This window comes from Centropristis striata, chromosome 10 (assembly GCF_030273125.1).
Source record: "Centropristis striata isolate RG_2023a ecotype Rhode Island chromosome 10, C.striata_1.0, whole genome shotgun sequence".
Lineage (NCBI taxonomy): Eukaryota > Metazoa > Chordata > Actinopteri > Perciformes > Serranidae > Centropristis > Centropristis striata.
Genome location: NC_081526.1, coordinates 10,975,279 through 10,994,318, shown reverse-complemented (window position 1 = coordinate 10,994,318; position 19,040 = coordinate 10,975,279). Strand labels below are relative to the sequence as shown.

The 19,040-nt window shown below is 39.9% G+C and overlaps 1 protein-coding gene across 2 annotated transcripts in view; it reads right to left on the bottom strand.

The window, feature by feature from the left end:
* uggt2 (UDP-glucose glycoprotein glucosyltransferase 2) overlaps nucleotides 1-19,040 on the bottom strand; it is a 47,888-nt gene continuing 28,848 nt past the window's right edge. The window contains exons 31-41 of one of the 2 annotated variants that reach the window (XM_059342618.1): nucleotides 16,933-17,017; nucleotides 14,444-14,526; nucleotides 14,098-14,121; nucleotides 6,389-6,493; nucleotides 6,176-6,260; nucleotides 4,606-4,788; nucleotides 4,105-4,265; nucleotides 2,659-2,773; nucleotides 2,408-2,524; nucleotides 1,081-1,246; nucleotides 1-925 (exon numbers count right to left, since the gene is read on the bottom strand). In XM_059342618.1, the coding sequence (XP_059198601.1) occupies nucleotides 900-925; nucleotides 1,081-1,246; nucleotides 2,408-2,524; nucleotides 2,659-2,773; nucleotides 4,105-4,265; nucleotides 4,606-4,788; nucleotides 6,176-6,260; nucleotides 6,389-6,493; nucleotides 14,098-14,121; nucleotides 14,444-14,526; nucleotides 16,933-17,017 (1,150 nt within the window). In that variant the 3' untranslated portion in view covers nucleotides 1-899. The remainder of the gene's footprint in view (nucleotides 926-1,080; nucleotides 1,247-2,407; nucleotides 2,525-2,658; nucleotides 2,774-4,104; nucleotides 4,266-4,605; nucleotides 4,789-6,175; nucleotides 6,261-6,388; nucleotides 6,494-14,097; nucleotides 14,122-14,443; nucleotides 14,527-16,932; nucleotides 17,018-19,040) is intronic. The other variant, XM_059342619.1, reaches the window with a different exon arrangement.

Below are 19,040 nucleotides of genomic sequence, written 5' to 3'. Positions count from 1 at the left end.
TTGGTGGAGGTAATCAATAGATCTGCATGTATTGGGTTTTTCAAAACAGACATTGGCTTCTTTGATGGTGATGAGGAAAATAAAGTCCTGATACAGAGACAAGATGATGATACTCTGCATATAAAACATACCTTTATGACCTATGAAAGCCAACCTTGTAACTATTTGATCCCTTTTTTAATATAATAAATCTTGCAAAGAAGGACTAAAACAAAAAGATGTGTAATTTAAAAAAAACAACAAAAAACCCTCCAATACTCTCCTGAAAGAGTCGACTACCCTCCCTTCAACAAAAATAAAAAAATTCACCCAGTTATAATCAAAAGAATTAAGGATTAGAAAAAAAATAAAAAGTTCTCATGTAAGAACTTTGCAGCAAGTTATGAAATGTAAAATCAGGCTTTATGTCAGTGACAACTTTGGTTCGGGCATTTCAGTCAACGTCAAATTAAGAAAAAGGTTTTCCATAATAATTAAAAGAAACATTAAACTTTAAGATTAAATTCTTAGAGATGTGCCCTCTCCATTTGATTCTTTGCATCCATTATCAGTGCAATATATGCCAACACACACCTCAGAGTGCTTTGATTCATCTCACCCCATTCTTTCTTTCTGTTTGCTTCATTCTCCGGTAACCAAAACCTGATTGTAGTGCTGATCGCAAGTTCACAGTTGGCAGTTAACACTTACAACACATGTTTTCTATTTTTTTTCTTTTTTTAAGACGTATCGACTGCAGAAGCAGATATGGCATCTCTGAAAATATCACATCCTTCTCTGGCTGGGGATGCAACGCTCCATGGCTATGTTTAGATGGAATTGTCTGTCTTCAAGCTTCACAGGTAGCCTGCTTGCAAAAGGTGCTGCCGCCTTCCTCTTCAGCATGGTGCTGGCAGGCACTAAAGTTCATCACGCTGGTTGTCTGCTGTGCAGAGGGTGGGGTGGAGGTTGGAAAAAGAAATCGTGAAAATCAACGCAGTGGTGAGTGAGACAAACATTTGGCAAAGAAAAAAGGTGGATCACAGAGGAGAAGAAAGGATATTTTGGACTTTTCTTTCATGCATAATTTTCTTTTCAAACCTTTTTTCTGTTGTGAGGGCGTGGGAGTCTGTTTTCCCGTCGTTGTGTCTTCCTGCTCCTGAACCTGCCTCAGTAGCCGTTTTATCTCATTGTCATATTCAACCCACTCAGGCACAATCCGCGCTGCGGCCGTTAGCTTGGGCTCTTTGGTCTTTGGGTTATTGCACTGCAGCACAAAAAAGCAGACAAAACACATCACTCACGCCAGTAGTGCCACTTTCTCCCAACAAGTCAAATTGTCATTCCCAGCACTGTCTGTGGCAGCCATTTGAACCTAATTTGATTTCCAATTCTGTTAAAAGGACATTAGCCCATGTCTTGTGTCTAAATTACCAAGTGGTGTCCTATACCACAATGAGACAATGCTTCCTATTCCAGTCTACTGGAGCCCATCCAGTAATTCTCTAAATTAGTTTAGGAGACTACAGGATTGCTCCTCAGTTGTCTCCTAAATGCCAAGTGCCTCATGGACATTAGTGGCTGGAAATATGCTGCTGCCTTTCAGTGCTGCAGCAGCTACAGTTCGCTATTATAACCACACAGCTGAAAACATGTTGTCAGAAGAAAGTGGTACATAAATAACTTTTCAATTATCACCATGTTTCAACACAGAACTGGGATTCACAGGGCTCGTACAGTTTTTTAAGAAAACAATTCAAGCACTTTTCAGACAACTTCAGGGTTCCTAAACCAAGATTTTCCAGACTCTCAAAGCTTTAACACTACATCTAAATTTAACTCAGGCATATTTCTAACCTTGAGAATGTCACAGTTAAAATTAAGCATTTCCAAAATTAATACAAAGCTTGGATTAAAGTGGATATAGCATGCAAATTTTCAGATTTACACTTTTGCTTATTACTAGAAGATATTTACATGCTTTACTGTTAAATAAACATACTGTTTTAGTTTATACTAAGATTGGTCAAGGTTTTCTGTTCCTCCACATCTGTGCCGTATATGTCTCTGCACCATCATTGCAGCTGGGGAGTGACTGTAATGACACCGTAGCTCCACTTCCTACTGATATACACATTATAGTTGTGACATCAAAACCTTACAGAAGCCCTGACAGTTCGTTTAAAGGCACAGGTTCTGAATATGGCCTGTGCGTAATACTAGACCTCTACCTAGACCTGCTTTATAAGGCATGGCATGGCAATCTAATTTTTTACAACGTGGGACCTTTAAAATGAAGAAGACAAAGCGATTTCCCTATCAGAATAAATGGAACAATTAGATTTGATGAGGAAAAATGAAGCAATTCTCAGGTATGCCTGTTAGTTTCCCCCCATTTACTAATAAGTGTGATTGCTGTGTGACTCACCAGGTCTATGGTCTTAGCTGTGACTTTGGAGGTGTCGTCACACCACGTCTCACACCACAGCCACTCCTGGGGAAGTGACTTGATGACCACCTGGTGGATCATGTTGTTGGGAAGGTCCTGAAGATGTCCAAAAACAAAATATTAGGGTGCATTTTAATATCACATTATAACAATTTAAACCAAAGTACAGTAGGAGCCAAGAGAACAAACTCTGCATAATCCAACGCAATGATGTCATCTGAGTCACATACCTGGTCCAGGTTGGACAGACTGTTGGGGTCTTGGCTCAGAGCTTGGTACTGGCCTCGTAATCTGTCCCCTGCAGCAATTTTCCGAAACTTCTTTAAATCGACTACATACAGAGCGCTGTATGAAGTAAAGGAGGAGAGAGAGAAGGCAGAAAGGGTCGGTTTTAGAAAGAGCATTTCCTGAAAGGTAAAACCCACAGCCCAAATAAAAATAATGACTTAATAAAGATAAATACCCCAGGCACATTCAGATAATTGTACCTACCGTGGCATATTAATAAACCCAACCATGTCGACTATGCAGCTCTACTTATCACTTATTAGATTTAAATCTGCCAGAGGACATTCACCACCTTGTGTTTTCTCTTCCTCACTGATGCAGATCATTCACCCTCCCTGCTTTTGTCCTGCCCTGCAGAGCTAAGCACCACGCTGGCACCCGATCAAACCACTGTGGTTTTCTGACTTTTCTTTTTTCTGTCCTCATAAGCCAGAGGTAGAGTTCTGCACTCTGTTCAGCCACTGGCTGCCATCACACTGACAGAGAGAGAACTCGGTGCCACACGCACAGCGAGGAGTTGAACTTTTATTTCTAGTGCTTAATTTAAACACACAGTATGTCATTTCTGCTGCCAGGGGGCCGCTCAATCAAAACAATAACAGAAGACAGACTTCGATGATGTCATGAAGTAGCGTGGGATCATGGGAGTTGTTGTTTTCATAGTTAAACACCCATGATTGCAAATGAGAAATAACGTTTCCAGATGAGTTCATGTGTTCAAGTAATTTCATTCTAAGCTACTTAGCTATAGTAATGTGGTGAATTCAAGATAGTTGGAGGAAGAAGAAGATTAACAACAACAAAAGAAAAACAGCAGAACTTCCAGCCTTTAAATATAATGTACAAATAGAGTTACAAATACACTCACTTCTGTCATATCTGCACCTTGGTAAGAGTTTAAAAAAAAAAGAACATATTCTTGCAGGATAATGAATAATTCCTCTAGATTATTAACTGAATGCAAGCCAAAATATACAGGCAAAGTGAAAGATGGATTTCATGATTATGGGAGACATGCCACATCTTGCATTATGGGCTTTTTTAGACTTCTATTTATTTTTAACTCCTTCATTCTGCTTTGCAAAGTATAGAAATAAGTCACGAAAGTTCTCAACTAATAAATAAACACTGAGGGAATGGCCTACAAGGAATACTGTGGCTATACTGTACGAGCACAATGTTCTGAATGGTAATATTTAATATATTGCCACCTATCTTGCCTGCAGTGGTTACCTTATTTTTTTGGACCATAGAGTGGAAGACATATGGAAGTTGATTATAGTATTTTTGCTGGGGATTGCACACCAGGTGAAATATCTGAATTACTTGCCAAGCATTCAAAAAGTTTGCTGTCTTGTTCCCCTTCATAGTTTTTTAATGAAGTGTACCTGATGTGGTATTTCCTGTGTCCTAGATGTGAGGCCCAGTAACCCGTTTTCCAGAAGCGATAGCCTTCCATCTCTCTGCGGCTATCACAAAACGGTGTGTAGCCGTAAGGAGCACCCTCCAAGTCGAAATCCCTCAACTCCTTCAGATCAGCCCGAACTATCTGTGAGAGAGAGCGAGGACATCAGTGAGTACAGAGGACTGACGACACTTCAGCGGTTTCATCCAATCTTCACACCGGCGCTTGGACTGATACATAGACGAGTCTCACACACACACACACACACACACACACACACACACACACACACACACACACACACACACACACACACACACACACACACACACACACACACACACACACACACACACACACACAGACAAATACACACTCTACACACACACACTCTACACACACTACACACACTACACACACTACACACACACACACACACACACACACACAGTTCTTTCTTATGTCACTTCAATTTGATCCTTACCTGATCGGCATCCACAAAGATGATCTTGTCCACAGCCAAGGGGAAGAGAACATCCAGGAAGAGGATCTTATAACCCCAGATAATGCGTTGCTTCTCAGTCTGCTGGTGCAGCCAGCGGGGCCACTTGTACTGAACCAGCTCATACTGAAAGCCGTACGACTCCGCCATGTGAGAGATGGTCTCCTAACCGCACCAGAAATAAAACACCAGAGGTTAAATAAATCCAACGCAAGAGCACATTTTTCAGGAACTAAACATTTAATAAATGTGCACATTTCTGTTAACAATAAGCTGGAAGCCACACATAAATTAGTAAAGAGCATAAGAGTACTACACTGTGGGGTATTTGCAGTGGTTTGCTGTGATCATAGGCAAAATGTTTCATTTATTATCAACAGCTGTTGAGGCGACTACTGTAATTCATGAACAGAACTGGTAAGAAGGTTCATTTGGATAGAAATTAAATGAAGAAAAAATATAATTTTCACGAGTGAAAGGAAGATGAAAACTTTGCCTTGTGATGAAAAAAAAGAACCTTGAAATGTATTATAATTAGAAATAATTTCTTAGTATCTCAAAATAATGATATAAGCATGATACAGGCGTTGCATATGGTCCCTATGAACTTCTGGTGGTTCATACTGATTGCAATCAGAGCAGCTCCTTTTGTCTTATTGCTCTGTTGTTATAGGCTCCTGTAGCTAGCCAATCATCATAACACGGTCTGTGCAACCTTGTCCGCATAGTAAAAAAATCTTGGAGGGGCACAGCTTGGTACTCAGACTGTGCACAATCAACTAGGCCACAATTGTAGTCACCCCCTTCGAGCTAACCATAGGACATGAAACATGTTTTAGTGTCTCAAAAGAACTAAGACTTTTTAAAATGAGTGAGCCAGTGTCTCGAACTAAAGAAAACATTCTCAAAGTAATTAGTTGTTTTTTCAAAATTAATAGGACTGGCTGAAAGGTCATTATTTGATTATGAGATTTTTTTTTTCTTCACAATTTTGTTACATTTCTTATCATAAATGATTAATTTATCTTTTTTTTTATCACATTGGCAGGAATTGGCTTCCACACATATTGCAAAATGTTTGTTAGTTTGTGTGGCCAAGCTGAGGGCCAGAATTTAATAAGCAGCTGTGTCACGAGCCTTAAAAGGCAGATGAGTAGAGAGATTCTTATAGAGATGCAGTTGGATAATTGTATTTAGAGATATGGCCACTCTTTCTGGTTAAAATCATAATGCAAGGCTGGAGCTAACAGTGCAATAATATATAATGCAAGACATATGGAAATACTTTAAATAAATTGTATTCACTAAAGATGTAGTTTTTTTTCACTCCCTTTGAGCCATTTTACAACCTAACGTGGCACAGAGGGTGCCAAGTTGATTCACACAACGATGTAAAAAATCTAAGATTAAACACAGAGCATTACAAAGGAAGAAACATCCCACAGATATAGATACTTCCTTTGCTTAGGATGAATAAAGCTCTGAAGAGCTGCGATCAAGTTATTTTTGAACAAGCAGGAATGTATATGAAGTCATAAAGTGAGGGCAGTACCTTGAAAGACGGGGAGAGGTAATTCTTGAGGAACCAGAACTTGACAGGTGTTTTGGTATGCCGAAGGACGGACAGCATCATTATTCTGAAACAGACGGAAAGAGTGAAGGATCAGTTTGAAGATCAGTGCTAAGAGGAAAGTAACGTGTAAAGCCTGAAAAGTAAGTGAGTGAGTGAGTGAGTGAGTGTGTCTGTGAACTTAAAGTGACCCACCTCAGAAAGCGCTCATACAGATGGCCTGAGGCTACAGAAAATATGTTTAGAACATCCTCTTTCTTCTTCTCTGCATCATCCTTCTTAGAGCCACCACCTGTGATGCTGCAAATGAAACCATAATACATGAGAATCTGGTGATTTTGTCATATAGTGACAGTAAATCCAGTAGCTGCCATGCTTTTTTAGAACCAGTAATAACAATAACAGCCAGCAGAAAAAAAACCAAGAACAAACCATGCAACACTTAGCAGCGAACTGAGGTGTTGTATTTAAATGAAACAACGATAACGACAAGCCATGATTTTGATGTCATTTTAACAGCAGTTCATTTCTCCTGCTGGCACTCCGGAGGACTTAAATAATCAATGTGTTAGAACAGATACAGTTCAAGCAGCTGTAACATTTTAACAGCTTATTCTTAAATCCACACAAAGCTAATAGAGATCCTATAATGTAGAAAAATATTCATTTGTATCAAATCACACAATCATTGTTAGTTGTTAATGGGATCTGAGTTTTTTGTAACAGTAAAGGTGAAATAAACACATCAGGCACCATTTTTGAATCAAGCTGCAGTCAAGTGCACTATCTGCAGTGCCACACACTTTTCCTTGGCCAGACGCATGTTCTGCACCAAGAGGGAATGGGGGTTTGCCCAATAACATAAGCTCCTCTCAGCTCCTCTAAAAGCAGCGCTCCCCCCACCACGGTGTGCTGACAGTTAGGTAATAGAGCAGAAAGTCTGGAGGAGCATTTCCTGAGGAGAGACTAATATTCTCCTGTGGGATGCAAAGTTCAAAGTAAATGTCCAGCAGCCCAATCTGTTTCTATTTAATATATATTTAATACTGTAAGTTCACCATGTTTTAGAGACATTCTTAGGGAATAAGGATATTCCATGCTATCCACATCCTGTTCTAAATAACATTATAAGTAGTAATGTAGTACAGTGCAATCAATAAATAAATGTTTAAACAAAAATTCGGTCAGGAGTTTTGCTGGTTCTCTGTAAGTAAATATTTGGATATATTTAATTAGATTGGACCAAATGCAAAACAACATTTCTGCTAGAAAACTAACAAATATGTCTGTGTAAGCCTTTATATGTTTGCATAATTTAACAAAAACATTTATAAATAGTAATGACGCTGCTCTAGCACATCACACCACAATTTTGCCACACCCTAAGACATCCACGGCTGTTGAGTGTCAGAAAAAAACAGTACAGTACTTTGTGAAGCAATTTCCATGTATTAAGTATTTTTTTTATTAGCAAAGCCACAGAAATTAGTTCTGCAACAAGGAAGTAAGTTAGCATTTAAGCACCCTGGGGTCTACCCTCTCAAACTCAATGAGGATTTTGAATAGATTGGTGGTCAGATGCCTAAAATAAGGTCTGTAAGAGATGTTTGCGCTTGTTGTATGACTTAAAATACATAAGCAAATACCCAAGACTACAGCGGTTATTGGGACATTAAACGTCATCACTGATATGTGATATATTGGACACTGACTGATATCTATGTAAAGGTTTCAGGGTAATTTTCCCAAAGGATGGGATGTTTAAGTGCACAAAACTTGGATGATCCGTGCACAGTGGACGCAGGCTGCATGTACGGGGTTTATTGCAGAGTCTCTCCTTCCACTATGGTGTACAGCAAGCCACATAAATACCAAACCAGCAAGAAAGAAGAAAAAACTTACTGCGCCTTAGGGGAAAAAAATAGCCCAGAGCATCACTTTACCCAACTTGCCCACTCAAAGATATTGCCTTTCAAATCAGTCCATTAACTTTCAGACTAAATTAAACTATCACATTTATCGAAGTAAGTAACAATTTAATCAACATTTGAAAATCTAGGTTACCAGCTAGATTAATTAAAATGTTTTTCATGCTGCGATACCAGCACAGACGGCAGTAAAAATCCAAAGGACACTCCACACTCTAACCGCTATTGAAGAGCAGTGGCTCATGATGCAAGGCACATTTAGCGGACAGAAATCAGGACTTATGCTGGAGGGTAGATGTGTCTGCAGTCAAACTGTGTGTCCTTGTCTGTAACAGACTGCTGATGAGGGAAGGAGTGTCTCTCCCACACTCAATCACAACCACAGCCTCGGCCCCGAGGCTCCAGGAAAACACCAGTGAGTGAGAGAGAGGTGTGAAGGGAGAGGAGGGAGCATACTGTTTGTCTCTGCATGTCCTCTAAAACCAACTCTGACACAATCATAACAAGAGACTTGCTGGTAAGCAAGTCACATCCATATAAGCTAAACTCAATGATGGCCCAGGATGCTGCACAACTTCTGTTTTTACCATTTCCTGGTCATTTTTCCGTCTGTCCCGAAAACATTAAGTACGTTTCTCTCCCTCCCCAAAAGCCCTGCTCTCTCTCGTTGTGTTGGCTTTTGGGGAGTCACCAAACATCAGTAGGGTCTGGGGATACCGACTGACTGCCATGACTAAGCCAGCCATTATGAAGGGCCTCCAGCACTACAGTGGGCCCCCTCCAGATAAGCAGCTTTGGAGGGTCAGGTGAGAGCCTGTTTGGCTGACTCACTCGAGATAATCTGGACCTCTGGAAGGATCCACAAAACTCTGGGTAAATACTGAGCACTGGACAACACCACCTGCACAAAACTCTACTTCTGTTTTTCCTCCAACTGTTTTGATTGAGCAGAATTGTTCTCCAACATCTGTGTGGAGATCATCCAAAGACATAAACAAGATGTGTGCCAAAAAAGAGACAGAACAAATGTAGTGTGAAGTATAACACTACATTACAGCTTCTACCTTCGTTTCCCATGTGTTCCATTATTGATTGGGCTATTTTCTTGCTGTTTGCCTGGGTGTGGGTCCCTGACAGACAGACAGACTCAAAATCAAACACCAAAGCAGCCAAAATATTAACAAAAAAAGACCAGCAGAGTAAACACACTATTAGATTTAAAAGTCTGTGTACAACTGGTCATCAGTTTACCTGAGCTGCTTGTGTGCATCCTGGAACCTCATGTTTTTCATCTGGTGGCCCCACTGACAGGTTACATCAGCAACACAGCCCACATGAGCAAAGCAGTTTTGCTGCAACTTATATAGAAAATTTGGATCCCCATTAGTTGGGGCTACAGCAACCAGCTATTCTTCTGAGAGATTTGGCACATTGCTATTTTTCCGGCATGAAAAATAGTCATATTGACAATATATCTGCCTTTTATTTAAACTTTTTTATTTACTTATTCCTTACAACTAAACACATGCTTCTTTATCTTCCTTGTCTACATTAAATATAAATGAACTTTATAATAAAATGAAAATAAACTGATGTGGTCAGAGAGGTTGCTGGCTGCAGCAAAGATTTCTGTGTGGACACGTCACGCAAGTCACAGCAGTTCAGAGAGGACGCCATCACACACACACAGGCGCTGGGTAGCTGGGAGGGACAGTTAGTGAGATTCAACTCTTACATTTGAGAGAGTAGAGGGTGTGATTGCCCCGCCTATTTTTTCACTGGTGACGCAATTGTTGTCTTTTTCTGAGGTGATCAGCTGGTGCCATCAACACCTGGGCCCGGTGGTCCAGCTGGATAAAAAGGGCAGCTGGCTGTCAGCTCGGGCTCTCTCTCGATTCCCTCGCCAGCGTCCGCACCTTTTTTGGTTCTTTTGGCGTTCCATTTATTTCCACTTCACAACACTAAACCTTACATGATCAATACAGCCACATTTATATGACTGAAACCACTGACGTACACACATTTAAAATAAATCTATTTTTATATCCGCTATGCACTGCGTCTCTCCAGTTTTTGTCATCTCCTTTGAGCTGGGTCATGGCAAGGGAGACACACCTGGTGCAGATCCACTGAATGCCCTTTTCTAGCTGGTTAATAATTTGTAGACAACATTTTAATCATGAAGAAAATATTTTGTCAAGAAAAACAGCTCATCAAAATAAAAATAAAAAAAACCTCACCTCTTCATTTCTTCCCTACACTGTACTACATACCCTTTACCCGCACCGTGGCACACTATGACAGATAAAATCACAACCGGTTTCTATAGCATCCTCATTAAAACAAATTACGACTTTACAATTCAGCTCATCTTCGGAGCACTGCATGACACATTTTGCCTGTGACAGGAAGCCATCTTCTCATCTTTCCCTCAAATCTCAAACATTAAACTACAGCACCTACACATTACAGACCAGACTTGCCTATAATCTGGATTCAGTCTGGGAAAACACTAATGATCAAGGCCCCATCTTACTCTCACCAAGGTCTTATGACTACTTGGGGAGAGGTGGCTTTTACAACCCCCTCTGCCTCCGCCTACCTGAATAACTCCCTCAGGTAACACAGCCGCTGCTGCTCTCTCACACCCTGTGTGGCCCTGATGTTTTTTGATTTCTAAGCGCAGCATAAAGGACATTAAACCCTCTAAGTTCCCCAGGCTGAGAGTGGCAGGAGGGAAAAACTTCCCTTCATCTTCCTCACAGCCGGAGACAGAAAAGAGAGCGACGAAGAAAGCACAAAATCACTAAACAAAGATGGAGAGTATGTAACAAAGAAGGGGGGGAAAAGAGTAGGAAAGAAATCTATTTTCACTCAGGCTCATTATTACTCCACAGAGATAAAACACTCTTTAAAGATGAGAGAATTTGTAACAACCTTGTCTCTTAGACTTGCTGATGCATGGATCCACCTCACTAATTCCTCAGATGTGTTCAATCAATACGTGGCCTTCAGTCCCGCCCTTTACAACGAATCTCTCAAAGCATTCTGAGGTTACAAACGAAGTAATGGCTATAAAGACATCTCTGCTTCGAAACCAAGAATATTTTGTAAGATCAGTAGTCAAGGTCTTAACATTGATTTCTGAAATATTCAGACCCTTTTACTTTTGCAAACCTGGTGCCATTATTATGTTTTGCAGTTATTTTAAAAAATATATTTTTTTCTGAAACTATCATTGCAAACCCTGTGAAAAACCAATCCTTTCTGTGAAAAAAAAACAACAACATTTTTTTTGCTTCTGAGAATTTAACTGTCAAACAAGCAAATGATTTTTCTGTCATCTGTTACAAAGACTACAATTGTATTTGTTGGTTGTCAGAGTTTTCTTTCTGCCTGTTGTTTAATTAGTCATCATTTCCAAACTTCAGCTGCGACCAGCTGCTTTCAATGGAAAGGACTCCAGTGGGAATGTTATGGTTAAACTCCCCAGAGCACGTTTCTTTAAATTGGACCAACTGGACAGAATATTCAAGCACTGAGTGAGATATATGGTTTTTGGAACACGATGAGTAGATTTTCAGTCTTAAGACTCAATCAATCCATTCCCTTTCAGCTTCATATTTTGGTCACGACAAAGGCAGGTTATATATGGCAGCACAAATGTCATTCTCCCCAACAACGTCCTAGAACTCCTGACAACAAATCCAAGGTCAGGAGCAATCTGTAATCCTTTCAGCTTGTTCTGGGTTTGCTGCAGGGTGTCCTCCCAGTTGGACAAGCCTTGAATACCTCTACAGAAAGCATCCTGATCACACAGCAGAACAACCTGTATGACCTCCTTTCAACATGAAGAAGCAGTGATTCTACTCTGAGTTCCTGAGCATGTCCCTGAGGGTTAGGCCACCAAGAAAAACCTTGATCTGTTGGAAGAAACCACAGCTCTTCCGGCAATTACACAGGGACTGAACATCTTGTAGCAACAGCTTGCCACACCCAATATTCCAAGACTCCCTGATATGCACTGTCAAAATCTTGTAGACTGACTGTATTCCCAGGACCCCTCCAATATTATAGCACGAGCGAAGAGCTATAATATTAAAAGACAATTATTTACGAACATTACTGGGGAGAAACTCAGTGTTCCCGACAGGATTTTATGAGACTATGGTGGGGGCTACAAACCATCTAGGGGGGTCCATGGGCATGTCCCCCCATGAGAATTAATTTTTTTTAAAGTACAATGCATACATTTTTTCTTTAACACAACCACTCCATCATGTCCACATAGTGTTTTTCTGAGCCACTACTAATAATGTTTTTAAATGTTTTAAACTTTAGCCATCTAAGTGGAGTCTGACAATGTTGTCTTGAGTCTGGAACATCATTAGATATAACGTCAGATATTTCAGTCGAAATAATACATGTGAATCTCAATAAATTAGAATATCATGGAAAAGTCAATTTCCAGTAGTTCAAGTCAAATAGCCTCAATCAAGTATTGAGTCATATAGATGGACATACTTTTCAGAGGTCAACGTTTCCATATTAAACATACTTTTTATTTTGGTGTTTTTTAATTTTACATTTTTTTTGAGACACTGAATTAAAATTAAAAAAATGAATTAAATGTAAGCCCTTATCATTATAATTAGAAGAAATACATAAATTAAGACATGAAATAGGGCTGCAAGGTGTAGACTCTTCTGTGTGGAGTTTGCATGTTCTCCCTGTGTCAGCGTGGGTTCTCATCGGGTACTCCTGCTTCTTCCCACAGTCCAAAAACATGCACTTAGGTTTAATTGGTGACTCTAAATTGCCCGTAGGAGTAAATGAGAGTGCGATTGTCTGTCTCTATGTGTCAGCCCTGGTAGTCTGGTGCCCCTGGACCAGACCCCGCCTCTCGCCTAATGGCAGCTGGGATCGGCTCCAGCCCCCCCACGACCGAGTGCGAATAAGCGGTCAAAGATAATGAATGAAGACATGAAATGTTTCATGCTGTGTAATGGACTTATATAATGTTAATGTTATTTCCACTTTTTGAATTGAATTACTGACATAAATAAAATTTTCTATGATATTCTATCAGAGATGCACCTGTAAGTAAGGATGCAACCAAACTTGCTGAACTTACTGCTGTCCTATAATGATAAATTGTTTTCTGACTGTGGTGCATACTGTATAACATTAATTTACTTTACTCACCTCAAGCTCTTTGATGGTGTTTTGTGTAGACGCACCTCAGTAGATTCAGTGTGTGCGTAAGTGTGTGAATGAAGAGAAGTGAAGTGAAAGTGTGAGTGCACAAGTCTCTGAGGAGGATGAAGAGGTGGGAGGTCGGGGAAACTGACTGACTGACGCTTTGCTTAGGCTACAGCAACTAAACGCAAAATATCTTTATATTATGAATAGCATAAAAAAGTACCTTATCAGTACCTGATAAGAATGTATCGTTTGTGGGGCAAATTAGGCTACAGCAGGATGCCACAGTCTAGGTAATTAATGGGAAACACTGTTGCTAATTGGTATTGGCTCTGCCTCTTTTACTAGTTCTGGCTCCTTCCCCAAAGCACAGATGACAATCAACATCCCAAGAACCAGTTTTTGTATCCAGGCAAACGCAAATTAAGGTATACGTGTGTGAGTACCATACATTAAGTTTTTATAAAAAGTTTTATGCACTTATGGATGGACACATAAATACTACAACACTTCATGTAGTATCATAGATATTCTAAAAATGACCACAGAAATAAATGAATAAATGCAAAACAAATCATAAAAATGTAAATACCAGATTCAAACACAGCTTCACATGATTACCATATCCTGTTAGAATATCTGATTAAATCATTCTCATTCATTACAAACTTAGGAGAGAAGCGCAGCATTTAAAAGCAACTAATAAACACGGCATGCTCATGAATATGAAGAAGTTTTAGGTGTTAAATAATGGGTAGCAGCAACACTGCCTACCTTTTCTCAAAAGTGCTCCAAACACTTCACACAGCAAGCATTAAGTGAGGAGACAGGATCACACAGTTAAGAAGTGGTGGGGAAAACACACAAATGCACACACACACATACCTACAGAAGCACATATTTTTTGCAAGACTAGATCTTACAGCATAATATTGCAGTCTGGATCGAGGGGAGGAATTAGATCTCCTGAAACCACAATGTATAATTGATAAACAGGAGACACATGAGAAAACTCACCAATCAATGAGCTCACAGTTGCTAGCGCCAGTCAGCTGAGGAAGGGTTTAAAACCTACGGAAACCAATCATATTTTACCTGTATGTGGGAATCGATTACACACCTTGCTATGGAGTCCCATATTCCTTTGCTTTCAGTATTTTCACTTAAAAGATCTTCATTGATCTTCTCTGCCTTTTTCTGCACCTATAATTAGAGAGGAGACACAAAACAATGATTTTATCAGTGATTTCATTTTAAACTGTGTAAAGCTCAAATTATTTTCCGGATCTGTGAGTACATGAGTCAGCTAGTGTCCACGTGACGTACGTTTCAACATCAGAGGTGTACGGTGGGCCTGAAGTGCAAATCACAACGGCAAATCAGAAAACACAACGGCAAATCAGAAAACACAACGACAAATCAAAAAACACAACGACAAATCAGAAAACACAACAGCAAATCAGAAAACACAACAACAAATCAAAAAACACAACGACAAATCAAAAAACACAACGACAAATCAGAAAACACAACAGCAAATCATCGTCACTGATTAGACTGTTGGTCCATAGTCACCAGTCCAATCAGTGACGACTCATGTTGCCTGAGGGTACCTACCTTTTGCGGTTTGGTTAATGTCTTTGTTGTTTCTGATTTGCCGTTGTGTTTTTTGATTTGCTGTTGTGTTTTCTGATTTGCCGTTGTGATTTGCTCTTCAGGGCCACCGTAGAGGTGTATGCAAGACTTGTCAGCAGTGTCACAATGCTACATGTGATTGCATAGTGATCTCCTGCACATGTGTAGAACATGTCCTCCTAGCAGATAGTAAAGCTGTCAGTGATTGAAACTCATTGGGAGTATAATTAAGGCTTCCTGATTAATACCGTGCTGACGACATGACCGTTATCCGTCTGATCACTGACACAGGGAGGAGGTCAGAGCCCTGACATTTTGCAGCAAAGACAGCAACCTCCATATCAATATGCATGTTTCCACTGATTACTTTTTGAGTACATTTGGAAAGTTACTTTTGTTGTGGCTAACCAACGAGTTCAAATGTGACAACAGACTGACACGGCAAGCAGTGTTGCTAACTTAGTGACTTTGTCGCTATATTTAGTGACTAATCAGACCCCTGTAGCAACGCTTTTTAAAAAAAAACAACTAGAGACAAATCTAGCGACTTATTCTGGTGTTTTTGGATACTTTTGGAGACTCGTTTCTACTCTTCTAAACGAGTAGCAAACGCCGTTTCACAGCACTCACAAGCAGCCCAGTCCTCCCGCAGCAGTCTTTCCCAGCTGCAGTTAGAGCAGGAGATGTTAACCCCTCAGCATCCAGTTTGCAAAAGTCTGTAAATGAATCACGCATGCGCAAAATCGCTGCCTCAACCGTATCTAATCAGCGTCGACTAGTTAGTAGCGGCTCAGTAGCAGCTCTGAAAAGTACGTACCCGAGGCAGGTACTTTTTTAAGCCGCTACCTGAGCCGACATTCGGTGAAGTTGGGCGGATCTTGGGCGGATCCTCTCTCCCAAGCCACGCCCATAGCGGCTCACTAGAGGGAAAACCTAATGGAAACGCGCCTATTGTGAGAAAAACGAAGAAACTGAATGTGGACTATGGGCAGTGACAGGGAGAAGGACACACCTCCAACTCCATCAATGACAGTATAAAGATTCAGGAGCGTGATGTTCCTCAGGGTCCACATCAGTGAGGACCCAAACTGGACTCACCCCACGGACACCATCACAAAGAGTGCCAGAGAGAGATTCTGCAGGCTGACAAGGTTCAACCTGGACTCCAAGATAGTTTGCAACCTCTACAGCAGCACCGTCAAGAGTATTCTGAGCAGCTGCATAACCATCTGGCTTGGCAGTTGCACCGCTTTCAACCGTAAACTTTTCAGAGGGTGGTGAAAACTGCCCAGACCATCCCCAGGACGGAGCTGTCATCCATAGAGGACCTCTACACCCGGCAAAAGCCAAAAGGATTATCAAAGACCCCAATCACTTAAGCCACAAACTGTTCTGCCTGCTGCTGTCTGGCAGACGGTACCACAGCATCCGTTTCCCAAAAAAGCTTCGTCCCACAGGCCATAAGACTGCTGAACTCTTGGCCCATGAGCTCATCACCTGACATTTTACCTTGAATCTGTCTTTACCTTCATATACTTTTACTCACTGTTGTACATTTCTGTGTATATACGGTATTACTTCTCATCATGCATATACATTCACTACATTACTGTTTACCTTTAGTTTATTCATTTGAAATTCCATCTACACACATTTATACTACTTTATTTATATTTTAGCACAATATTTTAACATTTTTGGACAGTTTTAGGTCTTAGATTCAGATTTAGCTTTTACATGCATGATCTTTTTTTAAAATAGATTTTTAATGAATATTCTTGGAGGGTGCCTGAGGCCTAAGATTTTCATTGCCAATGCCTCCTTCTCTGTAATTGTTGCGCACATGATAAGAATAAAGAACTTCAATAGCCTCAACTTGTAACCAGCTGAAGATCATTTTTACTGTATGATAAATCATGCCCAGTGCAATGAGAAATCTAATATACTTTATACATGTTTAATAAACACACTCACCCTGACTTTGATGATCTTACTGTGGAAGCTGTTCAGCACAACAATGACATCACCAGCATCTGCAGGGGAATCGGTTCCATCATGCCTGAAAAAAGAGGACAAAGAGGGAGAAAGTGATTACTGTCACTGAGAGTAAAAATCAATGATTGTGAAATCTGGAAAATGGATCTGCAGCTAGTTGGTCTAACACAGGTGACCCCACTTGGAGACTGTCAAAATAACATAGTTAACAAGATTAAAGCAATTCATAAAGCACAACATGTATAATATATCCTGATCATATTTTATTCATCATGATTATTACCATTTTCAGCATTCTACACATTTAATGCTGCCTAGATGATTTAGTCTTATTAATATGCAACTTAGACACAAAGAGAGGTACTCATTAGGAGTGTGTGAAAAAAATTATTCTTAGATGATAATTACATTAGTTTATCTTAATTCTCTCTTGAAGAATTGTCTTGATGCAGAAAGTTCAACACCTGGAAATTAAAAACCCAGTTCTCAGGTGGTATGTTCCTTACAGCAGGGCTCACTAAAGGTAGAACGTAAGGGAATTTTGCATGAATGTATAACTAGAGCTTTGCTAAAGACTACCTGAACTGAGGACTGACTACAATGGAATCTGTCTTCTTATGCTGTAAAAACTAACATAAAATGTTGCATTTCATTTGAACTGGGAAGTCTTTGTATCACTGAGAGGAGCCGGTGTGCAGCAGAGTCCTGTGGCGTGTTTGTCTAACAGAGCCAAACAAACAGAAGGTGTATCTATTCAGAAGAAAATGAAATGTTAAACAGTAAACCTGCAGTTTAATGTCAAGTTTACAGTTAATAGATGTACTGAAGTACTTTAACTGAGTACAGTATGGAAGTATAAGTATTCTTAGTTTGGTTTTACAGACACTTTTAATCATAGTTTACATTTTAACCAAATGTCTGTCAAAAATTAAAGTAACATACATTCCCTCTCGCTCTGTACTGACATATACTGCTGAGGTACGTTAGAAAGTGCTTTACATAAACTACAAATGACACAACAGTTATTACTATTGTATTAATACAAGATAATGGAAGTTAATCTGTCTGTCTATTTTGATTATGGATCATTACAAACAGGCTGTTTTAAATGTAGAAAGGAGTAACATATAACAAGCTTTTTGCAATACCATTTCTCAAAGTCTAACTGAAACCAAAACAATTATCCCGTTTGCAATCGGTAATTATTGTCATCATGACTTTCAAATTTACAGGTTATATTTTTGATTAATAGAAATATAGAAAAAAAGACAGTCTTTTGTAACTGCACTTTACAAGTCAAGGACAGACAGCATTTAGCAGTGGAGAAAAAGACCAGGAAAACCAGCATCAAAACTGAAATCTGAATTGAAACAGCAAACACTGAAATATACGTTTTCGTAAATATGCATGTTCTTTTCTACCGGGTTGAGACAACTCTACCCAGACAAAATCTAGACACTATGCAAGTACATAGTGTATACAGTGTACTATAAAAGTACCAAAATGACAGCATTAGTACCCTGTGTATACACATGAGCCCCTTTCATACAGCTACAATGCTGAGACTACATACACATACAACATCAATGCTGGTATGTCACGCCTTTTTACTTCTGAAATGCCAACATGCTGTCATACACTGGGGCAAATTAATGCTGGCATTGTTTGGTTCAATGTAAAAAAGCAAAGCCGAAGTAATGATGGATCTTCTTTACGGCAGTATTGTGGAATCTCTTTGTAAAGGGACTAATGTTTTGTGTCAGTGACTAAGGTTGGTTCACATGTTTCTACTATGGCAACTGTGCAAGAAAAACACATACAGCATGAGCTCCTCTCATGAAGAAAACAGCAACAAAGGGGCAAACCACTAACAGACAGTGAGCGCAGACACTGGGACAGCTGCCAGGGTCACACTCTGATCATATTTATTACCCTCCATCATCATTAAGAATCACCTTACCATTATTTTATCCATCACTACTTCCCAGCCATGCTGTATATACTGGTTGATTTAATGAGAAAGTCTGTACAGTATTGATTGCGTAACACTGGCCTTTCACTGTAATTGTTTTAGGACTGATTTGCCC